At 49.1% G+C, this 19,080-nt stretch overlaps 1 protein-coding gene across 3 annotated transcripts in view; it reads left to right on the forward strand.

Moving 5' to 3' along the window:
- Positions 1 to 4,688: 4,688 nt before the first annotated feature.
- The window catches only part of MROH2B (maestro heat like repeat family member 2B), a 56,610-nt gene continuing 42,218 nt past the window's right edge, over positions 4,689 to 19,080 (forward strand). The window contains exons 1-15 of one of the 3 annotated variants that reach the window (XM_077324043.1): positions 4,689 to 4,814; positions 6,543 to 6,670; positions 7,962 to 8,124; positions 9,814 to 9,912; positions 10,100 to 10,251; positions 10,369 to 10,509; positions 11,466 to 11,558; positions 12,575 to 12,716; positions 13,473 to 13,529; positions 13,921 to 14,037; positions 15,049 to 15,122; positions 16,617 to 16,739; positions 17,366 to 17,476; positions 18,132 to 18,270; positions 18,920 to 18,960. In XM_077324043.1, coding sequence (XP_077180158.1) covers positions 4,790 to 4,814; positions 6,543 to 6,670; positions 7,962 to 8,124; positions 9,814 to 9,912; positions 10,100 to 10,251; positions 10,369 to 10,509; positions 11,466 to 11,558; positions 12,575 to 12,716; positions 13,473 to 13,529; positions 13,921 to 14,037; positions 15,049 to 15,122; positions 16,617 to 16,739; positions 17,366 to 17,476; positions 18,132 to 18,270; positions 18,920 to 18,960 — 1,605 coding nt within the window. In that variant the 5' untranslated portion in view covers positions 4,689 to 4,789. Of the gene's footprint in view, positions 4,815 to 6,542; positions 6,671 to 7,961; positions 8,125 to 9,813; positions 9,913 to 10,099; positions 10,252 to 10,368; positions 10,510 to 11,465; positions 11,559 to 12,574; positions 12,717 to 13,472; positions 13,530 to 13,920; positions 14,038 to 15,048; positions 15,123 to 16,616; positions 16,740 to 17,365; positions 17,477 to 18,131; positions 18,271 to 18,919; positions 18,961 to 19,080 lie in introns of those variants that run through there. The other 2 variants (XM_077324044.1, XM_077324046.1) reach the window with 2 other exon arrangements.

Raw genomic sequence — 19,080 nt, forward strand, 5'->3', positions numbered from 1 at the left:
ATGATTCTAAATTCCACCTAAACATCCTTAAGAGGTTCCTGACAGTTAGAGTGGTTTCTCAGTGGAACAGGCTTCCTCGGGAGGAGGTGGGTTCTCCATCTTTGGAGATTCTTAAACAGAGGCTGGAGAGCCATCTGACAGAGAGGCTGATTCTGTGGAGGTTCAAGGGGGTAGCAGGTGACAGTAGATCAGCGATAGGGTTGTGAGTGTCCTGCATAGTGCAGGGGGTTGGACTAGATGACCCAGGAGGTCCCTTACAACTCTGTTATTCTAAGGTAGAAAAAAAAAGGGCATAAAAACCTCCTCTCCTTCTTCAGAGTAGGCAACCCCAAAAGTTTACCTTCTAACTTTTGAAATCCTTATTTTTATATTATAAAATAATACGGACATACAAAGCTTGACTTCTACTGAATCAGACTTTTGCTCCATCAAGGTCTGAAATGTCCAATCTAGGCTCCCTCAAGCAGAATTTAGTGAAACTCTGGGGTTTCTTGACGGCCTTGGAAGGCTTTTTTGAACAGGTTAATTTTTAATATGTATTTCGAATCTTTCGGACATTTTTCGGGAGATATGACCATATGTGGTCCTGTCCACCCGCCCTCCCCAAGTGGCCAATGATGGGCCTGCTGGGGGTGGGAAGGGGAGGGGCCCCGGGTGGGCGTGTCCACAGCTCTGCTTCCCAACCATATTCTGCATGATTGCACCACTTCTGGGGTTTCTCTTAACCTGAAGAATTCTTGAGGGGTTTCTCAACAGCAAAAAATTCGAGAAAGGCTTGTCTACTCAGAGCAGCCGTAGATCTTCGGGATCTCAGGCAGAAATCTTCACTTCTTTTTAAAACTGGAGATGTTGGGGATTGGACCTGAGGCCTTCTCCCTGCCAAGCAGAGGCTCTGGCATGCGACTGGCTTTCCCCGTAATTAGGGTCCCCAGATGTCCTCATCTTCAGGGACATGCCCCCTCTTTTTTTCGGAGTCCATTCTTTAAAAAAAAAAACTGATGAAAACATTTTCTTCGGGGTCGGAAGGTTGCTTATATTCATAGTTTTTAGCAAATCATTGTCACATCTTAAATAGTAGCGGCATTTAAAATGAGATTTGTCCCAATGATCATTGGTCTGAAGTAATCAGTGGAGAAATATATCCTGTTTTATTTTGGTCCATTCATTACATTATTAAAATGATTTATTAGAGAGCCAACTTGGTGCTGTTGTTAAGAGTGGTGGCCTCTAATCTGGAGAACTGGGTTTGATTCGCCACCCCTCCACAGGCCGCCTGCTGAATGACCTTCGGCTAGTCAGAGTCCTGATAGAACTGTTCTCACATAGGCAGAGTTCTCTCAGCCTCACCTACCTCACAGGGTGTCTGATGTGGAGAGAGGAAGGGTAGGCAATTATAAGCCGCTTTGAGATTTCCTTGTGTAGTGAAAAGCGGGATATAAATACCGACTCTTGGTCTTCCTCTTAGATAAACGATTTAGCCAACTTTTATCATGCCATACCATCTAATGCTCGCTAGATGGCAGTCAAAATTGCTTTTCTGATCAACCCTGTGGCAAAAACGCTTCATTAACTCAGACCCACCCCTATGTCAGCTTTCTTCAACTTTTTTACCATTGACACACCCCTGACATATTCTTCAGGCTTCGAGAAATGGGATGGGGAGCAGTGTAGCATTCCCCTCTACACACACACACACAAACACCCACACACATACACACACACACAGAGAACACAGAAGAAAAACATCACTTCCCATGGGCCCTACCCGAGGGCCTCCTTCCTATGGCACCCACTACAACTCCACCCAACCCATTGGGCTATTGCTATTCGTTAATTTAATGTCTTCCATATTTTTCTACTGTTCCATGTCTCTTGTTGTTATCACTTTATTATTGTTAAACTAAGTTACCTGTAGAGCCTGTTGTGGCACAGAGTGGTAAGGCAGCAGACATGCAGTCTGAAAGCTCTGCCCATGATCCCAGCAGCCGGCTCAAGGTTGACTCAGCCTTCCATCCTTCCGAGGTCGGTAAAATGAGTGCCCAGCTTGCTGCTGGGGGGTAAACGGTAAAGACTGGGGAAGGCACTGGCAAACCACCCCGTATTGAGTCTGCCATGAAAACGCTAGAGGGCGTCACCCCAAGGGTCAGACATGACCCGGTGCTTGCACAGGGGATACCTTTACCTTTTAAGTTACCTGTATTGTTTCTGCTTTACATGAACTGCCCTGAGCCTTCGGAGAGGGCGGTATATAAATATAATAAATATAATATAAATATAAAATATAAAATAAAATATAATAAATATAATATATAATAAATAAATGCATTCCTCCCTTCTCAATTTGCAAACCTTATTGACCACACCATCACCTCTCCCTGCAGGAAATGCCTGAGTGTCTCCCTCCTTGGATTGCTCTGAGAAGCCCTTGGCCAGAAGGTTCAGACTTAAAGGGAAAGATTCCCATTAACAGTCAATGCGCAAGTCAAAAAAGACTTGCATCCTCCTCCTGCAACCACTTCTTCTGCCTGTGCTCTAACTACATCTCTTTAAGGCAATGGCAATTGGTACATGGTACAGTGTTTGAGAAGAGTGGCTTCTAATATGGTGAGCTGGATTTGATTCCCTGCTCCTCCACATACTCAGTGACCTTGGGCCAGCTAGGTGACCTTGGGCTAGTCACAATCCTGTTAGAAACTTTTCTCACAGAGCAGTTTCTCTTAGAGCACTCTCAGCCTCCCCTCCCTTACAGGATGTCTGTTGTGGGGAGAGGAAGGGAAGCCAATCAGACTCCTTTGGACAGTGAAAAGCAGGGTATAAAGGTAAAGGTATCCCCTGTGCAAGCATTGGGTCATGTCTGACCCTTGGGGTGATGCCCTCCAGCGTTTTCATGGCAGACTCAATACGGGGTGGTTTGCCAGTGCCTTCCCCAGTCATTACCGTTTACTCCCCAGCAGCAAGCTGGGTACTCATTTCACCGACCTCGGAAGGATGGAAGGCTGAGCCAACCTTGAGTCGGCTGCTGGGATCGAACTCCCAGCCTCATGGGCAGAGCTTTCAGACTGCATGTCTGCTGCCTTACCACTCTGTGCCACAAGAGCAGGGTATAAAAACAAAAATATTTCCAAGGGAGGCAATCAGGTAGGGGGTGAGTTGTCTGCATGCAATTTGAGCTGATTGGCCCTCATTGACAGAGTGCTCTATTTGTGGCACACAGACAAGTTGGGCAAATCAGGTAGGGAGTGAGTTGTCAACTTGAGCTTTATTATGTTTAGTGATAGTGATGATACTGCCCTCCCTTGCAGCTCAGGGCAGTTTACATAGAACATAGGAAAACATAGAGGACCATTCCGTACGACTTAAATGTAGCAGAAGTCTTACCCTTGGCAAACGCTATTAATTCAACGTTCCGCATGACGTCGTACACAATCTGCAGCACTCCTGCAACACTCCCGCAAAAATCGCTTCGTTGTAGCGCTTTTCGGGAAATCCAGAAAAGTGGATTTCCCCTAAAAAAACCTGCTAGACTCTTGAGAACAACCTGCAACACATCCGAAAAAGAGATGTGCGTTCTCAATGTAGCGGTGGAAAGAATGTCCCTCCGGAGACGCGATCACCATTTTTTTCCCTTTAGACCAGCAAAAGCAACGAGCGAGCAAGGCTTCTCCAGCTAAAGTCCGTCCACAGAAGTGCTTAAGAGTAAAACAAAGCTCCCTACAGCAAGTGTCTTTAAAGTTCCCAAGCACAATACAGCCCTCTGTTTGACACTGCCTGTAATTTTGGCCACAAATCGCGCCTATTGGGGGGGATTTTTTTTTTACTTGAAGAGCATGTGAACGATTAAGCGCCAGCTCCTACGCCAGCAAAAAAGGTCTTTCTGAGACAATGAACGGACACATATTCGTTGCTACTAGTGTTTTCAGCTTTTAAAAAAACAGTTATTAAAGGGAAAGGGTTTTTTCGGGAGCATGAACATTGGCTGTTCCGTTTGATTGACAGCCAGGGGCGGGAAGAAGCGTGGAAAAATCTCGCTTCCTTTGTTGCGATTCCAGCGAGACCGTAAACGTGTAGGGAATGAATACAACGCTACTGGGACTTCGATATTCCACTAGAATTAAAGGTAGGCGGAATGACAAAATCCCATTATTTAATATAGTGTTTCTGCATACTGCAAACATTCAGCAAAACTGGTGCTTGTGCGGAAAGCCCCAAAGTTAGATAGGAGAACATAAAGATAAATACACTGTAATTCAGAATAACACCAATGCAACACAGAGCCCACCCTCCAAAACATCCATGTTCTCCAGGGGAACTGATCTCTGTAGTCCGGCAATCTAGTATAATCCCATGGAACTCCCAGGTTCCACCTGGAAGTTGGCATGCCCAGGTTGTGGGCTGTGATATTCCCGGTGATTTCAGGGGTGCAGTCTGGGGAGAGCAGGGGTTGGAAAGGGCGGGGAATCTCCTCAGGGTAGAATGCCCTAGAATCTACCCTCCAAAACAGCCCTTTTCTCCAGGGGAACTGATCTCTATGATCTGGAGATCGGCCATCATTCCAGGAGATCCCCAGGCCCCACCTGGAGGATGGCATCCCTACAAAGACCTATGTGGCTTAGTCAGTGGCAGTCACTTTAGTGAGGTGTGACAGCATCACGTGGGTCATAATAGACCACTTGGAGTCCTCGGTTAGCTAAGTGACTGGCTGGGCAGGCCTGCAGTGTGACTTCCGGAGAGATGTTCGGGACTGCGAGTTCGAGGATAAACGGACCGGCAGACCAAGCGGTGGTTCGAAATGGAGCACCCTTTCGGGAACACAGGTAGGCTCAGGGGGAGGTTTCAAATCCGGTTTAGACCAGTTTGGTCGCTGTCAGCGCAATATGTTTTGAAGCTCTTGGGAAATCTGCTGGCCTTCTCCAGTTAGGTTTTGTATTTTCACGGGCCAAAGGCAAGAGAGATGACGAAGAAATGGAGCTAGGGTTTTTGCACCCTGCTTTTCACTACCCGAAGGAGTCTCAGAGCGGCTGACCACCGCCGTCCCTGCCTGGCTCCAGATTAGAGGCTGCAAATCTTAACCGTTATACCACAGTGGCTCTCAAAAAAGAAGCAGAGCTGGGATTTTGATGCGCAGGAGTGTGCTGTTGCGTGTACTCATGGCCTCTGCCACAAATAGGCATGGTCAGAGGATGAGGGCAGCATCTGTAAAGCCAGACATAGGCATTTCAAGTCTTCATCCTGCGAAGACTCAGGTGCATCTTCTGGCCTTTGGTGTTAACAAGCAGCCAGCCATGGACTTCTTCTACTGCAAAGTAGGTCTTTGCCAGCATTGGTCAGGGGGTTTGCCACTCCTCTGTAGCTCTCTCCTGCGCAAGGTGGCAGCTTCTAATCTTGCAAGCCAGGTGTGATTCTCCACTCCTCCCCATACAGCCTGTTGGGTGACCTTGCATTAGTCACAGACCTATTAGAGTTGTTCTCACAGAGCAATTTCTCTCAGGGCTCTCTCCTCTCCACAGACCTCACAGGGTGTCTGTTGTGGGGAGAGGAAGGGAAGGCGGCTGTAAGCTGCTTTGAGCCTCCTTTGGGTACAGAAAAGCGGCATATAAGAACCAACTCTTCTTCTTCTTCAGTAATCTCAGAGCTCTCTCAGCCTCCCCTCCCTCACAGGGTGTCTGTTGTGGGGAGAGGAAAGGGAAGGCGACTGTAAGCCGCTTTGAGCCTCCTTTGGGTACAGAAAAGTGGCATAGAAGAACCAACTCTTCTTCTTCTTCAGTAATCTCAGAGCTCTCTCAGCCTCCCCTCCCTCACAGGGTGTCTGTTGTGGGGAGAGGAAAGGGAAGGCGACTGTAAGCTGCTTTGAGACTCCTTCGGGTAGAGAAAAGCGGCTTATAAGAACCAACTCTTCTTCTTCTTCTTCAGTAATCTCAGGGCTCCCTCAGCCTCCCCTCCCTCACAGGGTGTCTGTTGTGGGGAGAGGAAAGGGAAGGCGACTGTAAGCCACTTTGAGCCTCCTTTGGATACAGAAAAGTGGCATATAAGAACCAACTCTTCTTCTTCAGTAATCTCAGAGCTCTCTCAGCCTCCCCTCCCTCACAGGGTGTCTGTTGTGGGGAGAGGAAAGGGAAGGCGATTGGAAGCCGCTTTGAGACTCCTTCGGGTAGAGAAAAGCAGCATATAAGAACCAACTCTTCTTCTTCAGTAATCTCAGGGCTCTCTCAACCTCACCCACCTCACAGGGTGTCTGTTGTGGGGAGAGGAAAGGGAAGACGATTGGAAGCCACTTTGAGACTCCTTCGGGTAGAGAAAAGCGGCATATAAGAACCAACTCCTCTTCTTCAGTAATCTCTGGGCTCCCTCAGCCTCCCCTCCCTCACAGGGTGTCTGTTGTGGGGAGAGGAAAGGGAAGGCAACTGTAAGCTGTTTTGAGACTCCTTCAGGCAGTGAAAAGAGGGGTGTAAAAACCAACTCTTCTTCTTCCTCATCCTCTGCCCCATCACCAGCCTCCAGAGGCTGACTCCTGACACAAGAAGGTTTGCTTTGTAACATTTCAGATATCCAAAGGCATATCCTTGGCCACTTGCATAATGCTGACCGGGCTGCCGGAGACATCCTTGAAGAAGCCGACAGCTTTAACGTCAAGCTGGCCATCAAGACTGAGGTGGAGGAGATGCTGAAGGAGGTGGGTGGGCCTTCTGCAGGGTTTCGGATCAAGACCGCTTGTCCACATCCCATCACAAGAGGCGTTGGGAAACAGTTATTCCAGCTGGGTAGAGCCTCTTGTGGCGCAGAGTGTTAAGGCAGCAGTCATGCAGTCTGAAGCTGTCTGCCCATGAGGTTGGGAGTTCAATCCCAGCAGCCGGCTCAAGGTTGACTCAGCCTTCCATCCTTCCGTGGTCGGTAAAATGAGTACCCAGCTTGCTGCTGGAGGGTAAACGGTCATGACTGGCAAACCACCCCGTATTGAGTCTGCCATGAAAACGCTAGAGGGCGTCACCCCAAGGGTCAGACATGACTCGGTGCTTGCACAGGGGATACCTTTACCTTTACCTTTACCTTTAACCTTGGGCTCATCCCAGTGCAGTTTGTGTTGTTCTGACTGAGCAGTCCTGTCACTCAGCCTCCCCTCCCTCACAGGGGGTCTGTTGTGGGGAGAGGAAAGGGAAGGCGACTGTAAGCCGCTTTGAGCCTCCTTTGGGTAGAGAAAAGTGGCATATAAGAACCAACTCTTCTTCTTCTTCTTCAGTAATATCAGGGCTCTCTCAGCCTCACCTCCCTCACAGGGGGTCTGTTGTGGGAAGAGGAAAGGGAAGGCGACTGGAAAACGCTTTGAGACTCCTTTGGGTAAAGAAAAGCGGCATATAAGAACCAACTCTTCTTCTTCAGTAATCTCAGGGCTCCCTTAGCCTCACCCACCTCACAGGGTGTCTATTGTGGGGAGAGGAAAGGGAAGGTGACTGGAAAACGCTTTGAGACTCCTTTGGGTAAAGAAAAGCGGCATATAAGAACCAACTCTTCTTCTTCAGTAATCTCAGGGCTCTCTAAGACCCACGTCCCTCACAAGGTATCTGTTGTGGGGAGAGGAAAGGGAAGGAGGTTGTAAGCTGCTTTGAGACTCTCTCGGGCAGTGAGAAGCAGGGTATTATACCCTTTTCTTCTCCTGAAGAAATCAGCTGCTTTGGAAGAGGGCCTGTAGGGCATTGTCTCTGGCCGAGGTCCCTCTCCCCCAAAACCCTGCCCTAAACAGGCTCCCCCCCCCAAAAAAAAAATCTCCTGGTATTTCCAATCCCAGAGTTGGCCACCCTGATACACAATGTTGCTCCTTCTGACAGACCTACTCGTGAAAAGAACAGTGGGGTACCCACAGGAGAAGATTGGTGTGGAGATGAAGAGGGGTGGCTTTTAACAGGGCGAGCTGGGCTTGATTCCCTGCTCCTTATGGGGCCCGTAAGCATCTCCTTTTTCCTCCTCAGGGAGCGACGGAGGAGACCCGGGGGGCCGCCAGCGCCGCCCTGTTAGGCCTAGCCCGCCGTCATTTCAACGACGTGATGTACGAGCTCCAAAGAAACGTCAGGACGGCCAAGCTCCCCCACCGAATGGTGTTTCGGACCCTGGGCGGCCTGGCCTCTCACTATGGCAAGGAGCCTTCTCCTTCCTTTCGGGGTTATGAGGAAGGAAGCGGGGAGGGGTGGGGAAGGTCCCATCTTTTCCCAGAAAGGAGGCTGTTGAAGAAGGCGCTGTGTGAAAACTTGTCACGGGGGCATAAGTTGGCCAGCGTGGACGAGGGTGGCCAACCTCCAGGTGGGGCCTGGAATTACACTTGACCTCCGGACAATAGAGGTCAGTTCTCCCAAAGAACATGGCTGCTTTCGAGGTAAATAAAAGTGACTCACAAAAAAAAAAATAACGTCATTGCTTTAAAACATGTTAAACCATGAACATTAAACCAGGGGTAGTCAAACTGCGGCCCTCCAGATGTCCATGGACTACAATTCCCAGGAGCCCCTGCCAGCATTCGCTGGCAGGGGCTCCTGGGAATTGTAGTCCATGGACATCTGGAGGGCCGCAGTTTGACCACCCCTGCACTAAACAGTTGTCCGGTCATGACTGACGGCGTTCCCTCAGATATTCGCATGGGGCAGTTCTGAGGGGAATCCTAAAGGGAGGCCCCATAGATGTTATCTGGCCATGACTGAAAGCTTGGTGGAAAAGCTCCGCTTCACAGGCCCTGCGGAACTGGGCCAGGTTGACCCGTTCGAAGCCCCTGTGGGCCTCCAGGGAAAGGCAGGGCTGAAACGTAATATATAAGAAATAATTAGTATTATTCTTTACTGGATTTATCAACTACCCCTTTTCCCTTTATGGGAGGCTTTTTCAGCCAGGGTTTTGTGAATTCCCTGGGGTTTCGTGACAGCCCTGGAAAGGTTTCCTGAATGGAATTACTTTTTAAGATATTTTAAAAATTTGTTAAACATTTGAGTAGAGAAAAGCAGTATACAGGAACCAACTCTTCTTCTTCTTCAGTAATCTCTGGGCTCTCTCAGCCTTCCCTCCCTCACAAGGTGTCTGTTATGTGGAGAGGAAAGGGAAGGAGCTTTGAGACTCCTTCGGGTAGAGAAAAGCGGCATATAAGAACCAACTCTTCTTCTTCTTCAGTAATATCAGGGCTTTCTCAGCCTCCCCTCCCTCACAGGGTGTCTGTTGTGGGGAGAGGAAAGGGAAGGCGACTGTAAGCCACTTTGACACTCCTTCGGGGAGAGAAAAGTGGCATATAAGAACCAACCCTTCTTCTTCTTCAGTAATCTCAGGGCTCTCTCAGCCTCACCCACCTCACAGGGTGTCTGTTGTGGGGAGAGGAAAGGGAAGGCGACTGTAAGCCACTTTGACACTCCTTCGGGGAGAGAAAAGTGGCATATAAGAACCAACTCTTCTTCTTCTTCTTCAGTAATCTCAGGGCTCTCTCAGCCTTCCCTCCCTCACAGGGTGTCTGTTGTGGGGAGAGGAAAGGGAAGGTGAATGGAAGCCACTTTGAGACTCCTTCGGGGAGAGAAAAGTGGCATATAAGAACCAACCCTTCTTCTTCTTCAGTAATCTCAGGGCTCTCTCAGCCTCCCCTCCCTCACAAGATGTCTGTTGTGGGGAGAGGAAAGGGAATCCGCTTTGAGACTCCCTCAGATCTTCTTCTTGATCAGGGAACGGGGTCCAACCTCCATTTTCTGTATTCTGAAGCCCCATTTGTGATTATAGGAGATCTCCAGGCCCCTCCTGGAGTCTGGCCCTCCTAGATACTAACACATTTCTTCATGGCTTCCCTCCTCCTTGTAGCCCTGAAGAGCATCCCCTTTTTGTCCCTGACCACCTTGTACATCTGGCTGATTCTGAAGCTGCCCATGATCAGCCCCATGAAAGAGGCCATCTGTTACGGTGAGTGCGGGTTACCAACTCCGGGCTGGGAAATACCTGGAGGTCAGGGGAGGGGGCAGCTTGGGGAGGGACGAGTTTGGGAGGGGAGGGACATCAGCAGCCACTTTGCACCAAGAAAAGAGAGCATCACTGCACCAGACATAAGAGAAGCCATGTTCTCGGACACGTCCTCTCTCTGCTTCCACAGCGATGGAGCATTTCTGCACGGCAATCAACTATTACTACAAAAACTGGCAAGTCTGTTCGTTCCCGAGGGAGGCGGAATCGCAATTGTGCAGCCCCCTGGTCCCCATATACAGGCGCCTGGTCGGGGACTGGATGAATGACGAAGAGCCCCAGGTGGGAACCAGACACCTGTCCAGCCTACAAGGGATTGCGGGGCGGCGGGATGGATGGGGAGGTTTCCCCTCCCTGATGGGGCCCTGGCCGATAGGGAGGCTCTTTCCTCCCGAACAGGTCCAGGAGGCGTCGATGAAAGCCCTGTGGCCCATGTTCGGGGTTCTGATCCGGCGTGAAGAGCAGCAAGAGGAAATCGTCAAGAACGTCCCTCAGCTGCTGGCCGTGAGCACCGGTCTGGACTCCTTCCTCGTCGCCAAAGTATGGCACCTTCCTTATTTCCGGATGTAGTTAACCTAGGATTGCCAGCCCCTAGGTGAGGGTGGGGGACCCCCCAATTTGGAGCCCCCACTTCAGAGCTATCAGGAAGTGGGAGGAATGACCCCCCCCACACACACAGAAGAGTTGGATTTTATACCTTGCTTTTCACTGCCCGGAGGAGTCTCAAAGAAGCTTCCTTCCCTTCCTCTCCCCCAACAGACACCCTGTGGTGTAGATGGGGCTGAGAGAGCTCTGACAGAACTGCTATGTGAAGGAGTAGGGAAATAAATCTGGCTTGCCCGATTAGAAGCTGCCTCTCTTAACCACTACGCCAAGCAGCCTCTAATCTGGCAAGCCAGGTTTGATTCCCTGTACCTCCACCATGCAAGAGCCTCTTGTGGCGCAGAGTGGTAAGGCAGCTGTCTGACAGCTTTGCCCATGAGGCTGGGAGTTCGATCCCAGCAGCCGGCTCAAGGTTGACTCAGCCTTCCATCCTTCCGAGGTCGGTAAAATGAGGACCCAGCTTGCTGGGGGGTAAACGGTAATGACTGGGGAAGGCACTGGCAAACCACCCCGTATTGAGTCTGCCAAGAAAACGCTAGAGGGCGTCACCCCAAGGGTCAGACATGACTCGGTGCTTGCACAGGGGATACCTTTACCTTTACCTTTTACCTCCACCATGCAACCAGCTGGGCGACCTTGGGCCAGTCACAGTCCTGATGCAGCTGTTATCACAGAGCAGTTCTCTCAGAAGTCCCTCAGACCCACCTATCTCACAGGCCTCTTCCAATTCTATGAGTATGAAGAATTTCCTAAACTGGAGCCAGAAATGGTAGCAGAGCAAAATGACAGGGCAATATTGTCACACTGCCCTCCCCTCACAGCCATTCCTCAATTTGCCCTTTGCCTCACCGCTATGGCTGCTTATATGTCCAAACATTGTGTCCTGCTTTCAGAGCCTCCGTCTCTTTTTGGACGTCTGCGAGGAATGCAGATCCCCGATGCCGAAGAAGACCTTCCAGGCCGTCTGTGACTTTGTGTTCAAACAGGTAAGAGAACGGAATTCCACCTTCCTCGGAGGCGGAGGATTCTGATAACATGAGCTTCTTCGGTCTGCTTCAGTCGGTAGGCGGTATTGTGGTCAAAAAAGCAAGTGTGGCCCACAGCTGCAGCTCCCTGTGCAGCATGGAGCGGTTCTTCTGAAGATGGGCCAATTTTTTAACCCCCCTGGGCCAAATATTAACTCAGGCATCAGTCTACAAAGCTGTGGGTGGGAGTTCACCAAGGAAGGCTCTGCAGAGGAAGGCAATGGCCAAAAACCTCTGATTCTCACTTTCCTGGAAAGCCCCTTGCTGGAGTCAGCATAAGTTTAAGATGGGAGACCACCAAGGAAGGCTCTGCAGAGGAAGGCCATGGCCAACCACCTCTGCTTCTCACTTGCCTGGAAAGCTCCTTGCTGGGGTCCATGACATCACCAACTACCTGATCCCTTTGACTAGAGATGCTAAGAATTGAACCTAGGAAGAGGATAAAGAGTTATTTGGCCGGCCAGCATGGTGTGGTGCTCAAGAACAGTGTCTTCTAATCTGGCAACCCAGATTTGCTTGTTTGTTATATTCCTATACTGCCCTTCCTCTCAGCTCAGGGCGGTTTACACTGAACCTTTATAAAAACCTTATTTAACAGTGAAAAACTTGTATCAAACAATGGAAAATAGCAAAAGTACTCAATGACAATAAACAACTGTTTGGTCTACCTGCACTGTAGTTCTGCTTTCTATTAGGGCACCATGCAGGGGCTTCTGGGTGCTGGTTGGCGGCTTGTTCATTGGCCTTGACCAAGTGATACCCAGCTCCTCCCCATGCAGCCAGCTGGGTGACCTTGGGCTAGTCACAGTCCTGTTAGAGCTGTCATCACAGGACAGTTCTCTCAGAGCTCTCTCAGTCCCACCTCTCTTACAGGGTGTCCATTGTGGGGAGAGGAAAGGGAAGGCGATTGTAAGCCACTTTGAGACTCCTTCGAGTAGAGAAAAGGGGCATGTAAGAACCAACTCTTCTTTTTCTAGGTTTTACCACTTGGTAGTTCAGTTCAACAGCTAAAGAAATGGCCTAAGGTATTGGACAGGTTCATAGCCCATGGCTGGAAGTCACAAAGCCCAGAGGTCATGCCACAGAGACAGATCCAAGGAGGAAAAGCAGAGACGCACCCTCAGGTACCGTGCTAGCCCAGTAGTTTAGAGCAAGGGGCAGTCAACCTGTGGTCCTCCAGATGTTCATGAACTACAATTCCCATGAGCCCCTGCCAGCAAATGCTGGCAGGGGCTCATGGGAATTGTAGTCCATGAACATCTGGAGGACCACAGGTTGACTCCCCCTGGTTTAGAGCAGCTTCCCCACCATATTCTGCACCATCACACCACTCCGGGGGGTTCTCGAAGCCTGAAGAATGTAAAAAAAAAAGTTGAGAAAGGCTCAAGTTGAGAAAGGCTGTGCTAGTTAGAGAGTTGGTTTAATTTTTTTTTAAATTTTAAATTCTAAATTGAATAAAGTATGTTGTTCATGTATTTTTATTATGTTGTAAGCCACCTTGAACCCAGTTTGGAAGAGAAGCAATCTAAAAGAATATTAATCATATTAATAATAATAATATAACAATAATATTGATAATAAGTGATCTTCCCTAGGTTCCCCTCACCCTTCCCTATGGATTTCTGGTCTATGGAACCTACGTGGACTATGCAGGCTGAGGCCCCACTGCAAGAAAGGAATGGGGACAACACCCCCCCCTCCAGTAGCACCAGTGTGAACCTCACAGCTACAAAAGGGCCATAGGGGGATCCCACTCCTTTCTCCCTTCAGTTAGTACAGGGATTGGAAATTCTTGGTGGCCAGCCTCCAAAATGGCTCCTTCAACTGAACGACTTCTTCCCTCTTTTTCGGGCTTTTCCCGGACCTTGTGGGGACCTCAGCCACTCACCAGAGCGCATCATGACATGTTGGTGGAGGCATTCAGCCACTTGGGTAAGAACCACGGCCGTTATGGGGTGCTCAGCAAGCCAAACACGAAACGAACGTAGCTTGCTCTGAATGAAGGTTTGTTTGTGGATAGGAGACCACGCGAACCTTGCTTGGCTGCTCTCAGTTTTGGTTTACTTGCTTTGCAAGGTTAAGTGAGTTCCCGGAAGACGTCGTAAGGGCCATGGCTCAGGGGAAGAGCCTCTGCTTGGCATGCAGAAGGTCCCAGGTTCAATCCTCACCATTTCAGTCAAAAGATATGGCAGTAGGTGACATGAAAGACCTCCGCCTGAGACCCTGGAGAGCAGCTGCCAGTCTGTGACCTTGATATTGACCTTGATGGGGCAAAGTTCTGATTCAGATAGAGGCAGTCTCATGTGTCCCCCCCCCCCCCCAGTCTGTTGTTCTCCCGCAGACGCCCTGGACGTCTTGCAGACTCAGATGAAGGACGACGCAGAATACGTCCGCGTGGTCTTGCTCAAACACCTCAAAGCCATCATTGTTAGCGACAACTGTGAGTATAGAATCATAGAATCACAGAATCATAGAGTTGGAAGGGGCCACACAGGCCATCTAGTCCAACCCCCTGCTCAACGCAGGATCAGCCCTAAGCATCCTAAAGCATCCAAGAAAAGTGTGTATCCAACCTTTGCTTGAAGACGGCCAGTGAGGGGGAGCTCACCACCTCCTTAGGCAGCCTATTCCACTGCTGAACTACTCTGACTGTGAACATTTTTTTCCTGATATCTAGCCTATATCGTTGTACTTGAAGTTTAAACCCATTACTGCGTGTCCTCTCCTCTGCAGCCAGCAGAAACAGCATCCTGCCCTCCTCCAAGTGTCAACCTTTCAAATACTTAAAGAGGGCTATCATGTCCCCTCTCAACCTCCTTTTCTCCAGGCTGAACATTCCCAAGTCCCTCAACCTATCTTCAACAACACTGTGTAACAACACTGTGGCACAACAAAGAGGAAAGGAACAAGGCTTGGCACTGTTAGAATCTATTAGAGCAGCTCACCTGAAGCCCATTTTTAGAAAAAAATGGATGGGGCTTTTATCCAGCAAGGTCATCAGAGATTTGATTGGCTGTGTAGATTTTTTTTTAAAAAACCACAACACAAGGATCTTCATTCTATGACTGATCGGCCAATTCCCCTAAATACTGATATATAAGTTTTCAATCCTCTTCATTACAGCTGGGGAGAGTTCAAAGGGCTCCGTCACATCTCCTTGGAAAGCACAATGCTCGTATTTCTCTGGCAGATGGGAAATGGTTTGGTAGGCTGTACCACAATCGCATTCAGGACCTGGTGCTTTGTCCCATTTAAACAATAAGTCTGTCAAACTGACAAAGCCTCTTCCTAGTCCTCTCCCGGTAAAACAGTAACTGTTTCCAGTGTTCAAAATTCCGTTATCCCTATCAGTCAGTAAAAGGTAAATAATGCCATTTTTTAAATATAGTCTTATTTACAAAATTAGACCCCAACTTCTACGCTGATACTTTCCTCCCCTTGCCTCTTCCAGCGTGTGAGGGCAGAAGCAGGAAGCGACCAATTGTGGATGCTGTGAAATGCATTCTGGATGATAACCGGGAAGCGGTAAGACCTGGGAGAGGCTTATTTTAGAGGGTGGAGTCTGTCCACGCGCAGGGCAAATGGAGTTCTCGTGGATCGCTCAGGGCTTAGTGATGGTGAGGAGGTCCTGTGTAGCCAGTGTGGTGTTCACAGGCGCCAGCCAGCAGTGAAAGTAGGTGCAGGCATGCCTGGACTTATAGTCAAGAGCAGATACAGAATCACCTTCATTCGCCAGCTCTGATCCAACAGGTGAAAGTCACTTGGCTGCTCCCAGTCCTCTGAGATCACCTGCCGCTTTAGAATGACGCCGAAGGAGGCTGAGAATGGAGTTACAAGCTTTGTGGCAAAGTGCACGCATTATGGCTCTACATCAGTTACTGGCTGATAGCAACGATGAGTCTTTGCAGGACTATGTCTGATAGGTTTGGGTGACTTGCCAGTGTGATATTTGTGATGTATACCCAGAGGTAAAAGCAATGTTTAGTGTTGCAACTGGTGAAGCTATTCAGCTGTAAATGAAAATAAACTTGGAACTCTTTTTACACATTTGCCTCTCCTGGTCCTTATGCTTAGGTACACATATCTTGTGGCCAATTTATTTTTGTGCATTGCTGACACCAATTGCTGATTTGTTCCGAGTGGCCGGACCTGGGACTAGATGACATTGCCTTGACTAATTTCTGGAAACCTGACCTTGGACCAGAACTGAATTTCCCCTGACCTTGTTATCTTTGGAGAACAGGAAAAGATGGCGTAACCTGACACCAGAAGCTGGCAGGCCAGTTCAGGAGTCCCCTTCCCATGTCTCTTCGAGAGGAATTCAGATTTGCTTCATCACACTTAAGAGGGTGCCCCCATCTGCTCCATTATATACTACCTTTATATCAGCCCCACCTCCCTCACAGGGTGTCTGTTGTGGGGAGAGGAAAGAGAAGGAAACTGTAAGCCACTTTGAGATTCCTTCGGATAGAGAAAAGCGGCATATAAGGACCAACTCTTCTTCAATAATCTCAGGGCTCTCTCAGCCTCCCCTCCCTCACAGGGTGTCTGTTGTGGGGAAAGGGAAGGGAAGGGGAATGGAAGCCGCTTTGAGACTCCTTCGAGTAGAGAAAAATGCCATATAAGAACCAACTCTTCTTCTGCTATGGGACTGACTCGCCATTGGATATAATTGAGGCATGGGGGCACCCTCTTCAGGAGCCCCTAGAAATGGACCCCTTGGACCAATAATTTTGAAATTTGCAGGGGACTCAGGGAAGAGCCTCCTGAAGCAACCCTGAATGTTTGGAGGATGTAACTTAAACTCCCACCTCCTCAGGCCCCAGGAAAGGCAGAAAAGACAAAATTCCCATTGTAGTCAATGGCACCATTGACTTGAATGGGCTTTGAAGCCGAATTGGCTGGTCCAGCCCTTAGCGCACAAGCCTAGAACCTGCTCTCAAATGAAACCTTTTCAGCACCCGATGAAAGCTGAACAAAGTAGTTTTGCAAAGGGCTTCCTGGTTTCTCCCACTCCAGGTGATCAAGGCGACCCTGGCCTTCATTAAAGAGCTGCTCCGCTCTCAGGATGTCGAGGGCTGTGCTGTGTGGGACATGGTGACCTATGTCTTCCAGCATTTCAACCAGCCAGTTGGCCAGCCAGTAAGTAGCGGATCAGACCAAGGCAAGTTTCTCCGGGCTCTAATTTGGAGAGGCAGGTTTGATTACCTGCTCCTCCACATACAGACAGCTGGGTGACCTAGGGTCACAGTTCTCTCAGAGCTCTCTCTAGCTCACCTACCTCGCAGGGTGCCTGTTGTGGGGAGAGCCAGCATGGTGTCGCAGTTAAGACTGGCAGCCTCTAATCTGGAGAACCTCTTCCACATGCAGACAGCTGGGTGACCATGAGCCAGTCACATTTCTCTCAGAGCTCTCTCAGCCTGACCTACCTCACAGGGTGCCTGTTGTGGGGAGTTGGTTAAGAGCAGTAGCCTCTAATCTGGAGAACTGGGTTTTTTTCCCACTCCCTCCTCCACATGCAGAGAGCTGGGTGACCTTGAGCCAGTCACATTTCCCTCAGAGCTCTCTCAGCTCCACCTACCTCACAGGGTGTCTGTTGTGGGGAAAGGAAGGAAAGGCGATTGTAAGCTGCTTTGAGACTCCTTCAGGTAGTAATAAGCGTGTTTTTTTTTAAAAAAAACAGTTCTTCCTGATCTTTTCCCCTCCACAGCTCCCCTCTTCTGCCCCAATCCCTTTGCCAGCTGGTGTTTTCTTTCTATGTCTCCCAGCAGGGCGCAAAAGCCTGTCCCCCTAGCCAGAAAGAGAAAGAAGGCGGCATTCAGGAGATCTGCATCGATGTCTTGGAGCATCTGAACACCTCCGCAGAAGGAATGAGTAAAGTGAGTGGCTGTCTTGATCCTCTATGATGTGAAAATCCGCATTTGAGTTGCATAACTCTTAATCCTTTCTCTAGGGACACTTCCAAACTCTCGTTTTTTTCTCTGCTGTGCCCCTGTCGTTTTGGATTTTCTATTCTTTTTGGCAAGTGTTTCCCCCCCTAGTGGTCACTTCAATATTACATCATTGCATCTCTGGCTTATTTTTAAGTGCAGGGAAATATGCTGGAGATACAGCAATGTAATATCAAAGCGGCCACTAGGGGGAGGAGGACAAGAGCAGTAAATGGGTCTCAGGTTCAATCCGACAGCATTTCCACTTAAAAAGGACCAGGTTGGCGTGGATGTTAAAGAGCTCCTCCTGAAACCCTGGAGAACTGCTGCCAGCCTGAGTAGACAGTACTGACCGTGATGGACCAACAATCTGATTTAGTAGAAAGCAGCTTCATGTATTTGTGACTGTCAGGAGCCATGTTGCAGGAATTCCCAGGTTCAATTCCCGGCATCTCCAGTTAGTGATGGGGAAGAACTGCACCTGAGAGAGCCACTGGCAATCCAAGCAGATGAGAATGACCTTGATAGACAGGTGGGTCTGATTTAGTACAAGGCAGCTTCATGCATGTTCAAGTACTGGCTGACATCTTCCGCCTCTTTGCAGATTCTGTGGCCGAAGCTGCTGCACTTTGTAGTTCCGGCTCAGTACAGCCCTGCTTTGAGACCCCTCTGCAGATGCCTGAAAGAACTGGCGGTCACTCAGCCCGGAGAATCGGCTCTTTTCCTCGGTTCTTGCAAAGGAGGTTGGTTTGCTGGCCAAGTTTAACTATGCAAAGGAGGAGCAAAGCACCAGCTTCTTAAAGCAGCGACAGCTTTGTTGAGAGCAGAAACACCGTTGTAAAGAGGGGAAAGAGAGGACTGTCTAACTGACTAACTGATTCTGGAGGTAATCAGGGAGGAAGTGTGCTCAAAAGAGTTGACCATCGATAAGGCTGCGGGAGGGTAGGGGGGCAGGGACACAGTGGGGTGTGTGACACTGAGGACACCACGAGCATCACAACGTCACTTCCAGAAGCAACATGAAAGTGATAACGCATCGCTGTCAGAAATGCCAGAAACTCTACGGAAAAGAGTTTCGCCCAATTCCTAGAGCTACTCATTGCCAATGTTCAATTGTGATGTATCGGCAAAGAGGTTGATTCGTGGGAGGTCTAGCACCTACTTCACAGGGTTGTTGTGAGGTTAAGTGGGGGAAGGGAGCAGAAGGACTGACATACCAAACTACTTGGAAAGAAGATGGGATAAAACCACGCTGGGCAGGTTTTGCAAAAGCACTTTTAGAACGAGGCGCAGCAGGAACAGGAGGGAAGGAGGGCGGGCCCACAGGTGCCACCTGGAAGACATGTTCACCCCAGACATAAGTGACATTTCTTTTTCGTAATCTCTTTGCAGTAAAACTCCCAAGTGCACAAGGACTGTTTGCAAGACTTCTGGTAAGAAATGCTTAGAAAACTACAGAAAGGTATTCAACTTCTTTTTAGAAAACCAATGGGTATATTAAATATATTCAGAAAGAAGGCGATTCAGTAACAATATCCAGATATCCAGATGAT

This window comes from Paroedura picta, chromosome 2 (assembly GCF_049243985.1).
Source record: "Paroedura picta isolate Pp20150507F chromosome 2, Ppicta_v3.0, whole genome shotgun sequence".
Lineage (NCBI taxonomy): Eukaryota > Metazoa > Chordata > Lepidosauria > Squamata > Gekkonidae > Paroedura > Paroedura picta.